General features: G+C 42.1%; 1 protein-coding gene across 1 annotated transcript; it reads right to left on the bottom strand.

Moving 5' to 3' along the window:
- Positions 1-4,285: 4,285 nt before the first annotated feature.
- Positions 4,286-14,747, bottom strand: LOC307013600 (transcriptional repressor scratch 1-like). The gene is made up of 2 exons (XM_079641027.1): positions 13,859-14,747; positions 4,286-8,560 (listed from the first exon to the last, which is right to left on the bottom strand). Exons 1-2 carry the CDS (start codon positions 13,965-13,967, stop codon positions 7,833-7,835), a joined length of 837 nt encoding a protein of 278 aa, XP_079497153.1. The 5' UTR covers positions 13,968-14,747; the 3' UTR covers positions 4,286-7,832.
- Positions 14,748-20,026: the final 5,279 nt, after the last annotated feature.

Below are 20,026 nucleotides of genomic sequence, written 5' to 3'. Positions count from 1 at the left end.
CATCGCTTTGGATAAAAGCGTCTAACAAGTAACATGTAATGTAATAATTGATATTTGGCTGCAGCAGAAAGAACTTATGTTTACCTCTTAACTTGATATGATGAGCAGTTGCTTATTTACACATCCAGCAGTGCAACATTATCATCCGTCGAGTCTGATTCCCTCTCTTTTAGCTCTGAGTTTGTTCTCAGCCAACTCCTGAGGGAAATAATCTGGCTCTTTAGCTGCTAAATGCTCCACTATGTTTACCCGCTAGTCTCTTACTGTGTCTGTCGGTCATTTGCTGTGAGCAGGTAGTGAACTGTGGGGTTTTTAGAGGATTTCTGGGGAAAACACCAGATTTAACTGTTTTAAATGTTGAGATTAACAACTCAATGCATCACATTCTTATTTTGAGTTTGATACATACTTGCAAAACCATTCAATGTAAAAAACAGTACAGTCATCTATCTAGCCTAGTGCAAACTGATAGTGCATATTTCACCACTGAATCTTTGCTTGCTGGCTCGTTCAAAAAGCTAAAGAGCATAACAAAATGTGCATTCCTGTTTGTAAGGGTGAGAAAAGTGATAATTTAGTGGGAAAGCTAATAGGGGGACGAGTTAAGCTAAGAGTCGCATGCTCTGCTGTTGTGCATAAGGCTGTTGTCTGTCACCCATTGTGACCGGTTGCTCGCCTGTGATTGAATGCTGATCTAACTGCTGTAGGAAAATATTTGATTGGCTGTATCGAAATATGGCGTTCATACAGGTATACTGATAATGTACCTTTCCCCCCTTTTGTCTCTGATTTTCTCTGAGGAGAACACAGGACAAATGGCTTACAGTGCAGTTATGTTTGCTTTAGCAGACAAAAAAAAAGCAATTACATTTCAGTTGGACTTGTCTAAATTGATAAGCGCTATCCCAGCACAGCATGGCGGGACTTAGTTCATAAAGCACATAATGATGCCTGCTTTGACAGATGACATCAGAGATCCCAGAGGAAGCTGGACTTATTACGGCTCTGCCTAATATTACAGAGGTTAGGTGGAGGCGGAGTGACATGAATGAGAGGAGACACAACGAGAGGCGAGGGAGTGGGAAGAACGACAGAGAGGATGAGTGATGGGCTCATTAAATGTCTGCTTTCTCAACCTGCAAAACATTTCCCACAGCTGATCACAGACACATCTGAGGTCATGATTATTAGCCATGACATCACATTGTTAAACATCTGCTCTCTGACACATAATATGGCCCCAGATACTTGGTGTCACTGGGGAGAAGCAGCGTAGCCCTATTGCGCTGACTAAATTGCAGAGCTGTGCTTTCTTCAACAACAAAATAGGCTAATTCTGGTCATAAAGACACTTATAATATAGTAAGTGTTTATTCATGGCCCAATTACATCTTAGTATAATTCTCCGTGCGCCTCTATCAGCAAAACCTCCAAAACAAGCTTTTCTGTACTGCGGCATGCTAACAGAAGATACATCTCTGGACTTGTAACTCCTTACAAGCTCTGGTGCATCTGTAGATCATCATCTGTGAACATTAGTGTAAGAACTCTTGGACATCCTTTCAAACAGACCATGAAACCTGTTGACCACTCAGAGTTGAAATGTTGGACATTTTGGTACAACGACAGGGTGGACATTTTGACCTTCAGTTAGCATGTTGGTTCCAACAAATTGTGACTAGCTGACTCTGGTATTTATTTTACTCTTATCCCTTCAAAATGTTCTTATTTTTCCTGTGTATGTTTCCCTTTATTTCATTGCCATGCTAGCTAGTCAAATCGATCTCAGTTAAGATATGAGTTCAGTCGTGAGGCAGAAACAAATTAGGTGTGAGAGCGAAGACGAGGTAAAAGATGAAGAGCAGGATGAGGCAGAGGACAGGTGAAGAGAGAGGAGTTCCTGAGGGACTATTAAAGCTGATCAAAATTAAAGTCAGCATGAGGTTAAATAAAGATGTTTATTTTACAATTGTGGACCATTAAATCTTACTATTTCCACCGGACACATTCACTATCGGAAGATAACCTTTGGGCTGGTTGGATTTGATTTGCACCCTCAGCAATCTCTCATTCCCTGTAATGAGTAATCATTGATACACAGACACACACAGACACACACGCGCAGACACACACACACACACACACACACACACACACACACACACACACACACACACACACACACACACACACACACACACACACACACAGGATGCTAATTTGACTTGCCAGGAAGGAAATAGTGAGATTCGCCTGAGTTGGTCCCTGGACATGAATCTAAAGACAGTAGGGAGCGTGCAGAGCAATCAAGTGATAAAGCTTATTATCTGAGAGGAGCTATATTCTAAGACGTATTATCTACCAGGAGTTAAATGACTTTCAGGTCCTCAAAGGCCTGATGGCCTGGTTTGACTCTGCAGGAGGGAGAAACGAGAGGAAGGAGAGGGGAGCACAAGGAGGGAGGAAGAGAGGAAGAAGCAGGTGATGGAGAAGGGGGATGATGGAGAAGAAAGAAACAGAGGAGAGGAAACAGGAGGAGAGAGAAAACCAGATGTGCGGAGAGGGGGAACAGCTGTAAAACGATGAGGACGAAAACAGAGATGAGGAGAAAAGGAGAAGTTTGAAGACTGGAGAACGGAGAAGGTGATTCATGGAGGTGGGCGGACACGTTCCTGTCTTTTTGTAACTGCTGGGCAACCCATTTTTGGGATAGGATGGTACTTCATAAAGCTGCAGAGAGATGCATGGTAGTCCTGAAAGTGAACCTCTATAGATACTGTAGTTGATTGCCTTGTACACGACACATGTTGGCAAAGCAACAATATACATGTATTTTGACTTTTTGCGTGGAGCTAACAGCAGCAAGTTTGTAATGTAGCTCGACTCGAGAAAAGGTTTCCCTCTGCATGATATCATGTAACAGGTGATCATACAAACAAATTACAATGATCATGTAAATAACATTTGTAATACATTCCTAAAATGTGGCCTAATGATTTCAAAAATAAATAGAGAAATAAGGAGACGTTAGGTCTAGCTAGCAAACGTTAGCTTGTCTTCAGACTTGTCACTAGCAATGCAGCTTCAGCTATGAGGATCTCCAAATTGCCAATTACACGGAAAGGTGTTGCTTTGAGGTGACGTCCAGCTGAAACGATGCCGGCGCAGGTCACCTTTAATTCAAAGTCACTGCAAGATAAAGATTAGTTGGTCAGTTTCCCATGCTGCATGTCTGCAATGTCACCGGAACACACCTGGCTGCAGACCCACGGAGCCGCTGTGGAAACAATGAGAGCCAGTTCAGAGGAACATCGTCAGGCAGCGTTTCCTTTCCTTCGGTGTTCCTTTTTAGGAAAGAAAACAATTATTTTCAGTCTAGCAAGTGTTCAATTGTATCTCTACTTAAGTGTGTTTCAATTTCCATCTGTGTGTAACATTGCATATGTTCCTCTATAGTGTATCAGTTGACAACTTTTGCAAACATTCTGTCAAGTGGAAACGTTGGATTTGTGCCTAAACAAATTACAGTAAAAAAAGATATACTTCCCATTTATTTGTATTTTATTGACTCCTTATGTGCCTCTGTCCTTCACAGTATGATTAGTGTATAGTGTGTATGTATAATCAAACATATTTTAAGTGGTAATCAGCAGTTTAAGCATCAATGAAAGCATGGTTGATCGTTGTATCCACAGCCTGAATCAGATAGAAGTTAATACATACTTCCCCATCAGTGTTTTTGTTTCCAAACTCCAACATTTATAGTTCCATAATTAAGGTTATCGCTAAGATTTGAAACAAAGGGGCCTAAAGTGATTCCATACTTAACCACCGCTAAATGTTCAAATACAGAGTGAGCAAGCTGCTGTATTTAGCCATCCAGAAGCCCATTACTGGAGGATCGCTCCCAGCCTAAAGAGTGCTAATGAGCACACTGTGCACCAGTGTTAACCCAGGCCCTCTTTAAACATACAATATTGACAAAGCTAATACAAAGTTTGTCCTGTGGAGTGCATATCTGAGTGTTATTCCATGTAAATGAACACTCTTCTGACTCTAAGGTTAATTTATTTTATTAGCACTAACTGCCTTAAAAGCTACTCATTCAGAAAATACATTATAGGATTCAGAAGAGTTTAAAAGGAATGAAAGAAATACTCACCTACCAAGTGCATTAGAGCAGCTACAGCTACTGCTCTTATTGTTTGTATCGGCTCGTTATGATCAACAGAATACTTTTTAAAACAAGATAAGACACAAAACTACGACAAACTGCTCTGGTTGATTAGGATTATTCTTTATTATGAAGTGCCACAAAATGCTTTGTGTTCATTGTGCTTACATTGTCTGAATTCTGGCTCAAAAAAAACCCAGGAGGTCTCCTCTCTGCAACAGAGAGCCAAACCCCCCGAGATAAGGTGTGTTAGATATACAGCAGTACAAATGTCTCAATCCAAAGGATTCTATACAAACCCATTTGCAATAAATGATTATTTAGGTTATCATCATTCTTTAACTTGGAAATACAAAAAAATAAGAGAGGTCAAGCTAGTACAAGGTTTTTAATTCTTCTCTACCTGAATTCTAGTTAGTTTCATTGTGCTACTTTCTTTAAGGTGGAGATGAGTAGAATGGAAGTGCTTATAGAGGACAGACCTGGAGCTCGCCCAGAGACAGACGCACACACAGCTTTCCTGCCTCAAAACCGGTACAAACAGCCGCCCAACAACATCTCAACAAATACCCTTAAGACGTTTAGACTGCAGTGCAAAGTTTCAAAGAGTTTTTTCATACACAAAGATACGATTAATGGTACATAAACAGCAGCGGGAGACATCGCTGCCAGAGAGCCCATCAGTGGTTTCTGTAACAACGTCGTACCCTAAACACTTTGATCTGTAACGACAACAGGAACTGTCCTATCGCTTTTCTTGCTCGCATCGAGATTCAATAAAAAAACTATTTTAAAGTCAGCAGTTAAAATAAAAACCATATTATTCGTTATATCTCTAAGATGTTTTCAGAGAAATAAAGGTAATGCTGTTTTCTTTGCATATACTGTGCCGTACTCAGGCTTTTTAATATACAAATGAACTTGTGTTATTTATTATGAGAATTTGGACAAGTCTGAAAAATCACTGATAACGAGACAAATGCCCGCCCTAAGAAGTTAAAGCTCTATGACTAAATGTCTGATACAATTCAAGTGATTGCAGCTGAAATCAGGCAGAGAGATAAGAGAGCTGTAGTTTGCTGACTCACACTCTCACTGTTTCTATCACAACAGAAACCGCCTCTTTCTCATTGACTTCTTACAATCAAATACTTCTTTGTGAAAGACTTAAAGATCCTATTGTCTCCAGCAACACAAGCCTTTCAATGAAAAATGTTTACTTCTCACTTCAGAGCAGATCTGTCCACCTTTGATGTCACACAGGTCCAATAACTTTATCTCTGGGATGTTAATTAAATTAGGTAATGGGTCCATGTATCAGTGCAGACTCTCCTTTTGTCCCTAAAACCCTAAATGGTGTTGGATATCAATCAAGTCCATCTCTAATTGAGTAATCTTATGCCTGAGGAAGCACCGTAATCATCAAAACTTCCTCTGTCAGAGATTCACATTTAAATATTAAACCCATTTTCTTTTCAATTGTTGGAAGATTGACTGTAGACACAAATTCTCCCCGTGTGTTTCTCATCAAAGCTCAAAAGCAGGCACTGTGTGCTCTCATGTGTGGGCATGCAAAGTTACAATGATAAATATGGCATTTAAAACAAGCACTTGATGTTTTGTGCAGATCTGTGTCCTCAGTCTGTCTCTCAGGGAGCTCCAGGGATCTGTAGAAAATGTTTTTGAGCTGCAGAGAACTGGGTTCAGCAACACTGGTATTGGCCGCCTAAATAAAAGGTTAAACCTATGGGTTGATGTGGATTAGAGTTAGCCTGTCTGTAGGTAAATCGCTCATAGAGTTAGCCCATGGTCGGCCCAGAAGGGTTAAATGGGGCCTACTGCAGAATAATCGTTGCCAAATGTATCTGTCGGACTGTAACGGTTGAACCTTCCAGCTAAAGTGCATGCTTTCTCTGCGGTTGAAGAATGCACGCTTTATGGTTTGGAAGTGCACTGGAAGGCTAGTTGAATAATGCATTGCATTTCAAGTTGACCTCGGTCCAACTTCAACAATGCGCCAAACTCGGATTTCAATTGAAGGAATACTGAGTTGCTACAGTACGAGCACTATACCTGCTATCATTTTGGTAACCATTGTGATATTAAAAGATCTATTAAAGCCCATTATTATTTGGCTGCATGACACAGAACATTTGTTTTGTGCCGTTTTAACATCTGCGTACCTTTTAATAATCTGTTGAATGTCCAATGATCCAGTCCGACTAAACTGTTGTCAAGCTTAATCCAAGATACTGTTAGCAGCCTTATGTGATGCTAGAGTTAGCTTAGCATAGGTCTGACGGGTTAGTTAGCCTAGCAAAGTTCTAACAGGTTTAGCGTTAGCCTAGCACAGGTCTGACAGGTTAGAGTTAGCCTAGCACAGGTCTGACAGGTTAGCGTTAGCCTAGCACAGTTCTGACTGGTTAGAGTTAGCCTAGCACAGGTCTGACAGGGTTAGAGTTAGCTTAGCATAGTTCTGACAGGGTTTTAGTTATCCCACAATAGGCCCACACCCAGCAGGCAGCTGACCCCAGCCTCTCTAGCCTACATCCTACGTTAGTTCTACTCACTAAGAGGCAGGCAGTGCATAACAAGAGAGGAAAGACAGGACTTTTCTTTTTGTTACTCTAACACTACATTGGCATGTTCCCTGATGTCTGTAATATTAGTTTTTTTTCTGTTTATGACTATAGGTGAAGTAAGACATACCTGATTTTTAAACTGCTATACAGTAGTAGGTAATACTTCATAACTTCATCATAAAATACCATGCATTAGGTGATTATTGCTTTTAAAGAGTCCTATGGAGGCTCCAAGAGAAAAAATATTGCCCTCACGCTCTATTTATAGGAATTTGGCAAAAAAATCATAAGCTTTTTATGACGTTGGCATAGATTTCATAATTTTTTTGCATGCAATAACGTTAGTACGAAAAGAAAAAAAAGGTAAACAACATAATAAGAAAAAATAGTACTTAAAAAAGTGACATATGCTTTGGCCTGTAGTGATAAAAGAGGTTGGCAAATATCCTACATACATATACAGAAATTAAAGTGCAACAAATAAGTTAACGCTATCACTTCAATGTGATTCAATCAAGTATAAAGATATAACAAATACAAAATCATGTTCAAATAAATAAGTAAATAAATAAATAGTTTTTACCTCAGTAGTGGAGAGAATATGGTCACTTGGTGCAGCAGAACATTATTATTATCATTATTATTACTATTATTATTACTATTATTCCCCAAAAAAAAAAATGGGAAGGAGAAAACCTCTTTCACTGCGTCTCAGTGCAGGTAACCATGGAGATATAGGCTTATTATTGTCTGTCGTCCTCATCAGTGTCCCAAAGTCTATGTATCTAGATGCCAGAAGGAAGCCGTGTTAGTATTATTGTCTCCATCCAGAACGGACAGAAGAGGAGGTGAAGAGTTTTTGAGGAAGTGCATGCGTCGATCAGTTAAATCCTTAAGTGGACAAATCTCAAGGAGAAAAATTGTGCTATCATCATGAATAGGCTCCGTTAGAGAGGAGGAGGAGGAGGGAAGCAAGGTCATATTCTGACCAAAAATAGATTGTTTGTGTCTGCAGTTCAGTCTGTAAGGATAATGGAAATCTATGTCTGCAGTTTGTGTTTTATCTATGCAGGGGGTCATGCATCGAGGGGGCCGAGAGGAGAGTAGGGGCCTTTGAAGCAAGCGGACTCGTAGTGCTTGTTCAGATAACTCTTGAGCGCGAAGGTCTTGTCGCAGCGTTTACACTTGAAGTGCTTGAAGGCCGAGTGGGTCTGCATGTGAGCGCGCAGATTGGAGCGGTCGGCGAAGGCCTTCCCGCAGTGGGCGCATCCGAACGGCTTCTCGCCCGTGTGAGAGCGCATGTGGCCCTGTAAAAGCCACGGCCGACTGAAGGCTTTCCCACACACGTCACACTTGTGCTTGAGGTCGTGAGTGAGCAGGTGCATGGCCATGGCGGGCATGGACACGTACACCTTCGCGCAGGTCGGACATTTCTTCGCCATCTTGCTGTCCAGCGAGCGGTGTGTCTGTTTGTGCCGGCTTAGGTTGGAAGACGTGGCGTAGGTTTTGCCGCACTCGTTGCAGCTGTGCCTCTGAATGGTCCGGGGGCTGCTGATGGCTTTCCTCCTCGAGCGGCCATCGCTGATGAAGAAGGCGTCGACTGAGTAACCGTCGCTCACCGCAGCGTCCCCGTTGATGTAGCTGTCAGTGATTTCTGAGCTAGGACTGTCAGGGGACTCGGAGTCAGGGGCCCCGTATTCACTGTGGACCCCATCGTAGGGGGGCTCAGGGGAGGGCACCTTGAGCCCGCCATCACTCTCACCATCGTACACGACGGGGCTGATGTAGTCACTGATGTAACCAGCTGCCATGGAAGAAAGAAAACAGTGAGAGGTTATAGAAATTAAAGGAGACATATGAGTAACATTTTCATCTAGTTATAATTTGTTTTATAGAGCAAGCAGCAATGTTTCTCACACTGTCCTTCTAAATAAATCAGTTTTAACTCTTTGTGTAAATTGCCCCATTAAAGCCACCCCTCCCAAAAATGCCCGGTGTGCTCTAATTGGCTTGTTATAAAGATAACTGCACCTTTGGAAAGGTGATTCTTAGACTGGGTGGAGAAACTCAAATTAGGGGTGCTATATTTGAATGAACCTGCATGTGACATGGGGAGCCACATCTTGTTGAATCATATGTTGTCCGACTGTGGCAGCCCACATAAAACACACACAAGTTGTTATGACATGTACATTTAAAAAGAAAAACAACATAAAAGCTGTTTATAGTGAAGCATGGCAATGGAAACAAAGACGTAGGGACTCAGATGTAGGTGCTGGACCGTACTGTACCACTGACATAACTTGAACTATTTCTGCTAAAAAGTTAGCAATGATTGAGAGTCAGACCTAAACATTTCAGATGTGTGTATCTCACACTGCACTGTCACTTTTATTCATGTAGCCTTGTTATTCATGTTTTATTATCCTCGCTTTGCGTGTTTTTAAATGCCATTTTATAATATGTTTCTTAATGTCTTTCATTTTTGTAAAGCACTTTGAATTGCCTTGTGTTGAAAGGTGCTATATTGATAAACTTGCCTTGATAGGAATAAAATGCTATATTAAAATTAATTAATACAAAAACAGGATGATCAAACACCAGCCCCCCCATAAGGGACCTGCGGTTCATACACCAGCACGTAGTGTGAGTGTAGTGTGAGTGACATTCTCGACTGCACACGCCTGCGTAATAGGGACTCAACAGGGGAAAGTTTGGATTAACGCCATTAAATAGCTTTAGCCAGCTGGACAGGAAGAACAGAGTGAAATCAGATAGTCCTCTTTTCTCCAGCTTATCCTCCTTCACGGAGACAGTAATGCAGCGCTTCACTTTCCTGACCAGCTTTACACCGTCTGAATTGGTGAAATTGAACAAGTGCTTACTCAGGGATGTAAACAACCACACCATTAGAGAGGTACATCTCGCCTGATACAGCTGTACGGTGTTTTCCTGCTCCTACATTCCACTTGAGTGCATTTAGTACAAAACCTAGAGACGTTAGGTTGACGTGAATATTCAGCGTGTTCATTCAACCAGTTACTTGTTTCTAGCATGTTACTGCATATGGTGTGTAGGAACACCATTAGGGTGTTCACTAAGTGCTGTGGATGGACACACACACTGACACGAAAGGCATGGCAGCACTGTATGTCTTTAGAAATCTTACGCATTTTTCCTCTAAGTTGAAAGAGAAGAGAACCAAAGATGGAAACACTTCAACCGAACAAAAAGAGCCGATCAACATTTATTTTAAAAACGTTACATGTATTTATAAGACTTCTATCCACAAGATCATCCGTGGTTTTATCGAATATGTTTTGTGTTGTGCTGTTTCTGAGAGGTGCAGAGGGTTAAGTCCTCCTCTCAATAAAATGCTCTGAAAAAGACTTGAATAGGCTGCCACATGTCAGGTGTAGAAGTACACCTAATACTGTATTCCTCATAATGGCTGTGTATCTGCAAGAATCTGGTGGTACGGCCCAAACTGTCACGATACAGGGTTGACAGTTACAAAATAGTGTGATAATGCAAGCATTCGTTACAATGCAATTTTTAAATCTAATATTAGGAAAACAAGTAAGAAGGTGTTACTTTGAAATCCGAGCAGTGGGATCTAACAACATACAAGTAGTGTGTTGCCTCCAGCTAACAGTCCAGTTTCAGTTTACATCCGTCACTCCAAAATGTCATGTGTTTAGACATGTGTGCAAAATTATCATCATTAGCTTTTAAATTATTAAATTATGACCAAAAACGTGTTTTGCAAGGTCACAGTGACCTTGACTTTGACCATCATCAGTTCATCCTTGAAACAAAACATAATATTCTGATAGTGATATGTGTTGTTATCCTCTTCCCATCCTACTAGTCATCCTAATAGTCACAGTCCTACGTACCTGCATACTGCTGCAGCACCTATGTCCAAATCCAACGCCTGCATTAAACCTTCTTAAGTACTCTAAAGGAAGACCTCAACTCACAATTAGCAGCAGCAACTGTAACTACTTCCAACAACTGTAAACATATGTGGAAGTCTGAATTGGCATATTGCAACGCAGAACATCTGTCTCACTCCTGCACACCTGTGGAGTGTAAAAAAAGCCCGCAGTATTAGTCTATATATAATTCAGCAATATACCTCCTTTCAGTTCTCAAAGGTTGCAATTTAAATCCCATCCTCTGAGAAAGATAAATGCACACAGGCTGACCCTGAACTTGAGAAAGCTGATTTAGGCGGTGAAAAGGAGCATCAGCACCACGGACAGCTCCAGTGCGGAGCAGGTCGATGGCACGGTGACAGCAGGGCTGCTGCACAGGCTTAGTCAGTGCGGGCAACAGCGTGCTTTTCACACATCAGGGGGCTGAAGAGCTGCATGGCAAGCCTTTTGGGGAAAGTACAGTTACTAAAACTCCTCCTAAAGCTATGCAGATGCACAGTATGTGAGCAGGTTGTGACGTATGTTTTTTACGAGTATCATATACTGTATATGTAGATAGATTAGAATCGGAGGGATGAAACCCTCTTTAATGGTTTGATTCACACATGTTGCCTCTGCTGCATTTAACCCATCCTAGTACTAGGAGCAGTGGGCAGCTATTGCACAGCGCCCAGGGAGCAATGGGAGTGGGGGGGTGTCCGGTGCCTTGCTCAAGGGCACCACGGAGGGGCCCAGGAGGTGAACTGGGACCTCTCCAAGTACCAGGACCACAGGTCTGGTTGGGGACTTGAACCGGCGACCCTACAGCTCTCAGTCCAAACTGACTGGCAATAAAGGTATTATGATTCTCATTAGGAAATGCATGTCAAGAAACCATACACAACTGCAGATATAGTAAATGACTAAATACTTATATCTACACATCATAAAATACCTTTAGATGAAGTCACCAGGAAGTCCGGAGGTTACATTTGAAGTCAATGTATGATGTGTATGATGTAAAGGGAAACCTGTTCGTCATCAAAACATGAAATATTAGTGCTATTAGTATTTACTTTTTCTCCCCTTTTAAGAAGTTGTTATTATTAAATCCAGTCTCTTGGAGGAGTACTTTTGAGATGCAGAAGCAACACGCTCTGTGACGACGCATATATGTCTGCACACGATAACAGCCTCCACACATCCCAACTGAATACACAGTCCCATCGCACACAACGCACTGAGCATGGGTGAGATATCAATTATTCCATAAGCCGGTTCGTTCGCGCAGAGAGTCGCTCCTAACGCGGTGTTTACAGCTTAATGCAGCTTCCACATACAGTACAAATACGCCTGTGTTGTACTGTATGTGGAAGCTGCATTAAGCTGTTCCCGTCAGATGTTAGGGGGTAGAGACAAAAGGTGGGCCGGGACACGCAGCTGCTGAGCCGGCAGATCGCGTGTCGAGCCGAGCGGGACTTGTTAACCTCGGCATTATAAATACACCGCTGACAGCTCTTTGCTTTACGAGCAGAGGCATGCAGGCAAGACTGCGCACAGAGCACACATGTTGGTGTCCAACAGTGTGACAATGACATTGGTGGTGGAAGCAGTCCATCAGTTACATTGCAAAGGCATCTCAGGGTTTTGGTGTAAAATGTGACGCACAAAGTCACAGGGGGGGGGGGGGGAGTTCACAGCTTCAGGAGCAAAGACGCAGAACTACACAATGAGTCACTCTGTCGTCAACATATCGAGGTGGTTTGTTACACCTAATGAGCTCATCAAAAATAATTTGATTAAAAAATACCATATTCATGATGGTACAATGAATGATTGACTAATGGTGTGACTTCCATTCAGAATCTGTTACCTGTAACTTATATTCAACAGATCATCCGTGGGAGAGGTGCAGTTAGGGAGGTACATGCTGGTTCTTGGGATATTGTTACAAAGCCTTTTGGGATGCTTGTATTCAAAGAATAATACATATCAATATATAATAACAATAATATGGAATCTAGGCAGGATATCGCCCTATAGAAATCTGCATACACTGCAGAAATAGGACAGCTATACCTGAACACGGGGCACATGCAGAATGCAGACTATAGGCTTGTAATGGGGATCATTTCATAAACAATCAATAACAATATATTGGTGGTAATCGTCCTGGACACAGCGCTGTTACATGAAAAAGAACAAGACAGCTGGCTTCACCCAGACACTTTACAACACTGTACAAATACTGTCATGTTTTGTCAGTTAGTTGTCTGTATAAAATATCTGCCCCCGTGCACACAATGACAACACTTTGACTTTGACAGAGCTTGTTAATTCCCCTTAAGCAAGTTAAAGCGCAGCACATAATAATAACCTCAGTCCTGTCTTTATCTCTTTTAACCTCATTTAGCCTGCGTAGGGGGGGAAGAGTCCCTGCTGACCGAGGGCCAAAATCGATGATTCATGGGACGCGCTGGATTTAGTTGATTTCTCAAGTGACCTTTCTGCTCCAGTGTCAACTGCTACAACCGAGCAAACGCTTCAAATCAACTGTTGGATTGTGGGTGGTATCGTTAAGCTGTAGTTAAGGTTTGCAGCTCCTCAGTGTTTTATGGTGCCAAATCGTGTAGAATGACTTATAATGGACTGCTTAGTGCAGGGCTTTGATGTTTTTATCATCCAGCACAAAGGTAATAACTGTCCAATGTCTGAGCTGTCTGCCAGTGTGCTGTAATCAATAATTATAGGCTCTGCCTGTAGGCTACACCAACATCACCTACAGGTAGCAACAACACTGTCACATGGTTCAAAGAGCAAGGATATATGACAGGATATAACAAGAGCAGGTAACACTACATGCAAACTGGAAAATGCTATGCTAATTAAATCTTTGAGTCTCTGTGATACATGTAGAGTTATTTGTGTTAAGAATTGCAGCTCTACATGGCTATTGGGGTCAATTAAAAGAACAATCACAAGGACTCCCTCCAGGATTTAACACATAAATCCACCTCACAGTCACATGCTAAAGCCTTATTTTTGGAAACAGCATTGTTAGGCTCCCTGCCTCCTCCTCCTCCTCCTCCTCCTCCTCCTCCTCCTCCTCCTCCTCCTCCTCTGTCAGAGAGACTTGTTTTTGAGACACCTGTTAGTGCTCGCAGTGCAACAGCCTGACCTACCTTTGTCATGGAGCCGCAGGCTGAGGTCGGTCCGGTGCCGGTAGACATTCCCCAAATCATGCGTGAAATCATCAAGTTTCACCTTTTTCACCAGGAAAGACCTTGGCATGGTGCTGCGACACCGACACACACACACACACACACACACACACACACACACACACACACACACACACACACACACACACACACACACACACACACACTCACAAACACAACGACACACACGCACAAACACAGCCGTTTTCCGACGACCTGGCCAGCGTGCTGACTCGCCCGATACACACCAGAGGAAGACTGTTTCGGAAGAGAGCGAGTTGCTCCGTTAAAAATGTCCAACCAGCGCTTAGTTAGAATGTCTTTAGTTTGTCTTTCTGACCGTCCCCGTGCTTTAGTCCTCGTGCAGAGTGGGTGAGAAATGCAACTTCAGCACCGGACAGCTCCCTCCGGGGGGGGCTCGCGCACTCTTTCCTCGTAGTCAGGCGGCAGATCAGAGGGCAGAGGCTCGTGAGCAGTCAACAAAAAATAAACAAAATAAAAGGTAAAGGACGCAACCTGCAGCGCGTGCGGCGGCTCTCGGGTCCTTCTAAAGAAGAGGAAGAAGAGATTGAGGAGGAGGGAGGGATGCGAAGGAAATAAGAGGGGGGGAGGGGGGAGGAAGATTTTGGAAGCTCTTCAAAAGAAAAATGTCGGGCACCTTGTCCAATTTTCTTTTTGCCGCCGAAATAGTCCTTTATTCCCGTTAATGACGAGTACTTAGGACGGTGCAAATCACAACGAGACTCCCTGTGGGCGAGTGAATCAACAGCGTCCCCTCTTTCTCTTTTAGGATCCCTCTCTCTTCTCTCTCTCTTCCCCTCGGTCTCTCTTTCTGCTGCGTCCGCGAGGTGTTCCCGTGAGTGTGCCGTCTCGCGATCAGCTGTTGGCATTTATACGGCGCGCGCGCGAGAGAGAGAGAGAGAGAGATATAGAGAAAGAGAGAGAGAGGGGAGATGGAGGGGTAGACACATGGGTAGAGGGAGTGCTTAATTTAATCCATCCCGCATCCCTGGGGAGCGGCGACTGGCCCGGATGATTTATTGAAGCTGTTATCAACTCCTCCCCCCGCTTTTTTTTTACTTTCGTTCTCTGTCTTTCATTCTCACCCATTTCTCTCTCTCTCTTTTCGTTTTTTAAGCGTGTTTGTGCGTGTGTGTGTGTGTGTGTGTGTGTGTGTGTGTGTGTGTGTGTGTGTGTGTGTGTGTGTGTGTGTGTGTGTGTGTGTGTGTGTGTGTGTGTGTGTGTGTGTGTGTGTGTGTGTGTGTGCGTGTGTGTGTGTGCGTGTGTGTGTGTGTGTGTTGAGGCACCATGTTTTGGGGAGATAAGAATGGAACTTATTTTTATTGTTTTTTTTATTGTTAGTTTTTTCAAGTGCTCATCGATTTCATTCAGCTATCGTGTGTTGCACTACATTTAAATATTGCCCCATTGTGTATGATTATTGGGAGACTGTTTACTTTTTTTGTTTCCTCTTCTTTTATCACCTACCACGCGATGACATGTATTATACGGGGGGATATTAACTTGCTGAGAGCCCCGTAATTATCATTAATGTGGCCCTGAAGGCAAATGGGTGTAGACCAAATGGAGTGTTTTACACTGAGTGCCGGATTAATATGGGAGTAGAGTAATATCTGCTCCAGGGTCACACTGGGTTCACAGGCAAGTTTTACTGCAAGATTGAGGATTGTCTCTGCTCTGTGTTGATAGTATGTAACAACAACAACAAAGATAATTTGAGAGATTAATGAATCATCTGCTGTGAAGACTTCCTTTATTTTGCCTCCCTTTCTTTCTGTTTTCTTATCCTTCTCAGCCCCACTTTTCATGAATTATAAGTAAAATAATATCAATTTTCTATAAAAAAAAATATATATAATACACATGTGCTTCTGACATGTTTGTCATAGTTCACAGATCATAACAACAAGTTGGATTAAAGTATAACAAAATTAAGAATGCATAGACAATCTAATATGCTGTCAAGTTTGATGTTTTCCTAAACAGCAGCTTGGGACCGTAAAAATAAATACCGGCAGGTTTTAAGTGGTTCATAATATCACTTTATCACGTTGAGACCGAATGATGCTGCATAAATATATTTTAATTAGTCCCAGGGTGTAAAAGTTCACATTACTGTGTTGGGGTTTTAAAGTATTGCTGTGTTTTAATGAGGCAGGTATATAGAGGACACATGGACTCAGGTTTGAAGCTGAACATCTGGTAAAGGTTAGAGGAAACTCAGCGGATGACTCAGATCTACTGAGATAACACATTTAAAGATCAAGTGTTCGCTGTGACGGGAGAGTCGTGTCAACTCCACAATCACGGTTTATTATTAGTAAGTTGATTCTCAAGACTTTTACCTTGATAATGACTCAGGATCTTTTCAAAATCGGACAATGTTGAGAAATAACAGAGATTAAAATAAATTACATTATGACTTCAACTGTGAATTGATTGTGTTTTTTTCAAAGTCGATGAAATCAGGGGTGTCAAACTCAAGGCCCGGAGGCCAAATCCGGCCCGTGACTTCATTTTCTGTGGCCCACAAGAGCTTGCAAAGAATATTACATATTTATTATACGGTTACTTGCCGATTTACAAAAGCACATTGCCCATAAACTACATACAGTATGCTATGTAAAGCATCTAAAATTTGAGTTTCAATATTTACCTTTTTTCTCATAATTTGAATTTTTTTCTTCAAAAATATGCCTTTTTTCCTTAGAATTGGACTTTTTCTCAAAATGTGATTTTTTTTTTCAAAACGTTGCTTAAGTTATTACCCGATCCGATAATAATCCAATGCAGAGGCAATAATATAATATAATACATCATTTATATATATTAAATATTGATATAGTCTTAAAGTTACAACCGGCCCTTTGAGTGCAACCATAATTCCAATGTGGCCCGCAATCACATTGAGTTTGACACCCCTGGATTAAATTGTAGACACAGTTTTTCTTAGCTACTCTTGTACTAATTGCAGATCTTACGTGTGAGTTTTTTATGATAGAAGTGCAGTTTGTGAATATTATCCACAAAGCAGGGGAAAACGATGATTGGTTTCTCCAGTACTTTCCTTTGTTTTTTACGATCGTAAAATTTGAACTCACACTAACGGTTATGGGCATAAAAGGTGTTTCATTCAAAGATTTCTGTATGTGGGTCAACAGGCAGGGGTAAACATATTCATCAATTAGGTATTACGTATATTTGGAAAGTCATTATCAATGATTTTCCATTAGGAAGGAGATGTCCATGCCTGTCATCTTGTGAGTTGTTGGACATGTATTTCTTGATTGAGAGTTTGCTAGTTGAATAAATTAACTTTTGTCAAACAGATGGAGGAGGACAGTGAAAATGTTGTGTTAGAAATGTTGCAGAAGGATGAGTTTTCTTGCATAGTTAACCATTTTAATGAGCTGGGTGGTGGTGGTGATGAAGACTGAACGGACTGAAGCATCTGGGTCATTTAAGCTTGATGCATGGACATCTAGGGGCCACAAATAATTCACTCTTTGTTTATGTAGTATTGATTACCAGCCGAATGACTGGCACAATATGTGTGTTCTATTTGTTTGATGATGACTCATGGCTGTGGAAGTATTGTGTGTGTGTGTGTGTGTGTGTGTGTGTGTGTGTGTGTGTGTGTGTGTGTGTGTGTGTGTGTGTGTGTGTGTGTGTGTGTGTGTGTGTGTGTGTGTGTGTGTGTGTGTGTGTGTGTGTGTGTGTGTGTGTGTGTGTGTGTGTGTGTCTATGTGTGTGCTGTGATACCAGTCCATCTGTTGTCCTTAATCAGGGGAAGAGCAGATGAGTTCCATCACCTGGAGATTGGCTCAGGGAGGTCCAATTAAACACACACATGCACACGCACTACCGACTTTACACACACAGTAAACAAGCACCTCTACAACAACTGTCAGTCGACAGAAATAACCTACACGATTAGGAACATATTTCATCATCATTAGAGGTCATGTGGGTACACACACACAGACACACACACACAACCTTACAGCTGAGGACATATGGACAGAAACAAACAGTCAGGCTTGCACAAACATCAATGTATTACTGAAAAGTGTTCTAGTTTCTGACTGAACACAATCAAAGGCATCTGGTATTTTCAAACTCGGATCAACTGTAAAATCTCACAGCAAAGAATAAACACCTTACGGACAGCTAGTCACCCGTTGTGTCTCCTTCAGATTGAGGATGTGAGATTTCTAAAGACGGAAGGGACAATATTTCAACCTGGAAAGCTGGGTGTTCTCTCGTTGGTGTCATCCTCACACCTCACTTTATTTTTGGGACATGTTGTCAGTGGGTCTTGTGAGTAACCCAAAAAAAGTTTGGTTAAATATACAGACAACACATCCTCAAAATGTACTGATACAGACATTCAGTTTTTGCTTTATGTCAACTGCAACTATAGGTACAAAATCATAGTCTCCTTTAATGTATCCATCATCATTACGATGACTTATAAAGCAACACAGTGTAACTAAGTTGACAGGGACTGCAGAGCTTAATGTCCGTGAAAGACATGACTTTTACCTCTTAGTGCAAAAAGGATGTTCAGTGTCTGAATGATGCGACAGGAAACGTTGTTGCAAGATGTTATGTGTGTAATCTGCATATAATGTCTATGATACATCATTGCTTAACTGCAAGACTTTCAAAGTGTGCCAAGCTGCTGCCCATAAAGACATAATTGAACATATTTGAATTTGAATGAATACATTACACTTCAGAATGTTTCACAGTACTTGAAAATAGATTAAGCATGATCAGTAATAATAATGCAACATTTGACATCTTGTTTTTATGTAGTGAGGGATCCTGCCTCTGTTGCTCCTCATTTGCTCCATATCGTAAGGAGTGGGATTGTGTGTGTGTGTGTGTGTGTGTGTGTGTGTGTGTGTGTGTGTGTCTGTCTGTCTGTCTGTCTGTCTGTCTGTCTGTCTGTCTGTCTGTCTGTCTGTGTGTGTGTGTGTGTGTGTGTGTGTGTGTGTGTGTGTGTGTGTGTGTGTGTGTGTGTGTGTGTGTGTGTGTGTGTGTGTGTGTGTGTGTGTGTGCGTGCTGCAGGTGCGTGTGTTAGACGCTGCTCTGAGGTTAGCAGTGATAGATGTCTTGTGTGGTTTAATTGATGCCGTGCCGCGTCGAAGGCCGACACATGTGTTTTGTACACCGAACATGGAGCCACTACCCAGCTGGTCTGTGTCCGTGTGGTTGTGTGTGTGTGTGTGTGTGTGTGTGTGTGTGTGTGTGTGTGTGTGTGTGTGTGTGTGTGTGTGTGTGTGTGTGTGTGTGTGTGTGTGTGTGTGTGTGTGTGTGTGTGTGTGTGTGTGTGTGTGTGTGTGTGTGTGTGTGTGTGTGTGTGTGTGTGTGTGTGTGTGTGTGTGTGTGCGTGTGTGTGTGTGTGTGTAAGTTAATTGTGACGATCAGGCAGCTGCTGCTTTACACCCCAAAATGAACATATGCACACATACACAGCAAATGGTTTGCTACAATTACACACAGTGTGCTTTCAGAGTCATGACTCATTCTCCACATAGACAACACACACTGCCTGGACTGAACAGATGTATTAATATCTGTAGAAGTGTTTCTAGCACAATAGTGAAAAAGGTCAATAGTGCATAAGGTCCCATTGTTTATGTTATACAGATAAAAAACAGATATCAGTGTGTGAGTGTTCACTTGTTTATTCCTGCTTAGCAAAAGGTCATAGCATTGTCTTTCTTGCCCCTGAGATGCAGGTGGGTTTAGCATTTAGCATTGAGATTTTGAGTTCTTACTTTTAGCCCAATGTCTTATCAAGGAGCGTGAAAAGTCTCTTTGCCTCTCAGTTCGTCTTTTCTGAAGGTGAGCCTTGTTCTGTTCTGTCCTAAAGCTGTTCTGTCGCAGTAACGCTAAATATTGCTGAGCAGCTCTTCTCATCAGGCACACACACACACACACACACACACACACACACACACACACACACACACACACACACACACACACACACACACACACACACACACACACACACACACACACACACACGCACACACGCACACTCGCACACAAAGACTCATGCACATGCACACTTGCAGACACATGCAGAAGTGC

This window comes from Notothenia rossii (genome assembly GCF_949606895.1).
Source record: "Notothenia rossii genome assembly, chromosome: 7".
Lineage (NCBI taxonomy): Eukaryota > Metazoa > Chordata > Actinopteri > Perciformes > Nototheniidae > Notothenia > Notothenia rossii.
This window is presented reverse-complemented; position numbering and strand designations above follow the sequence as displayed.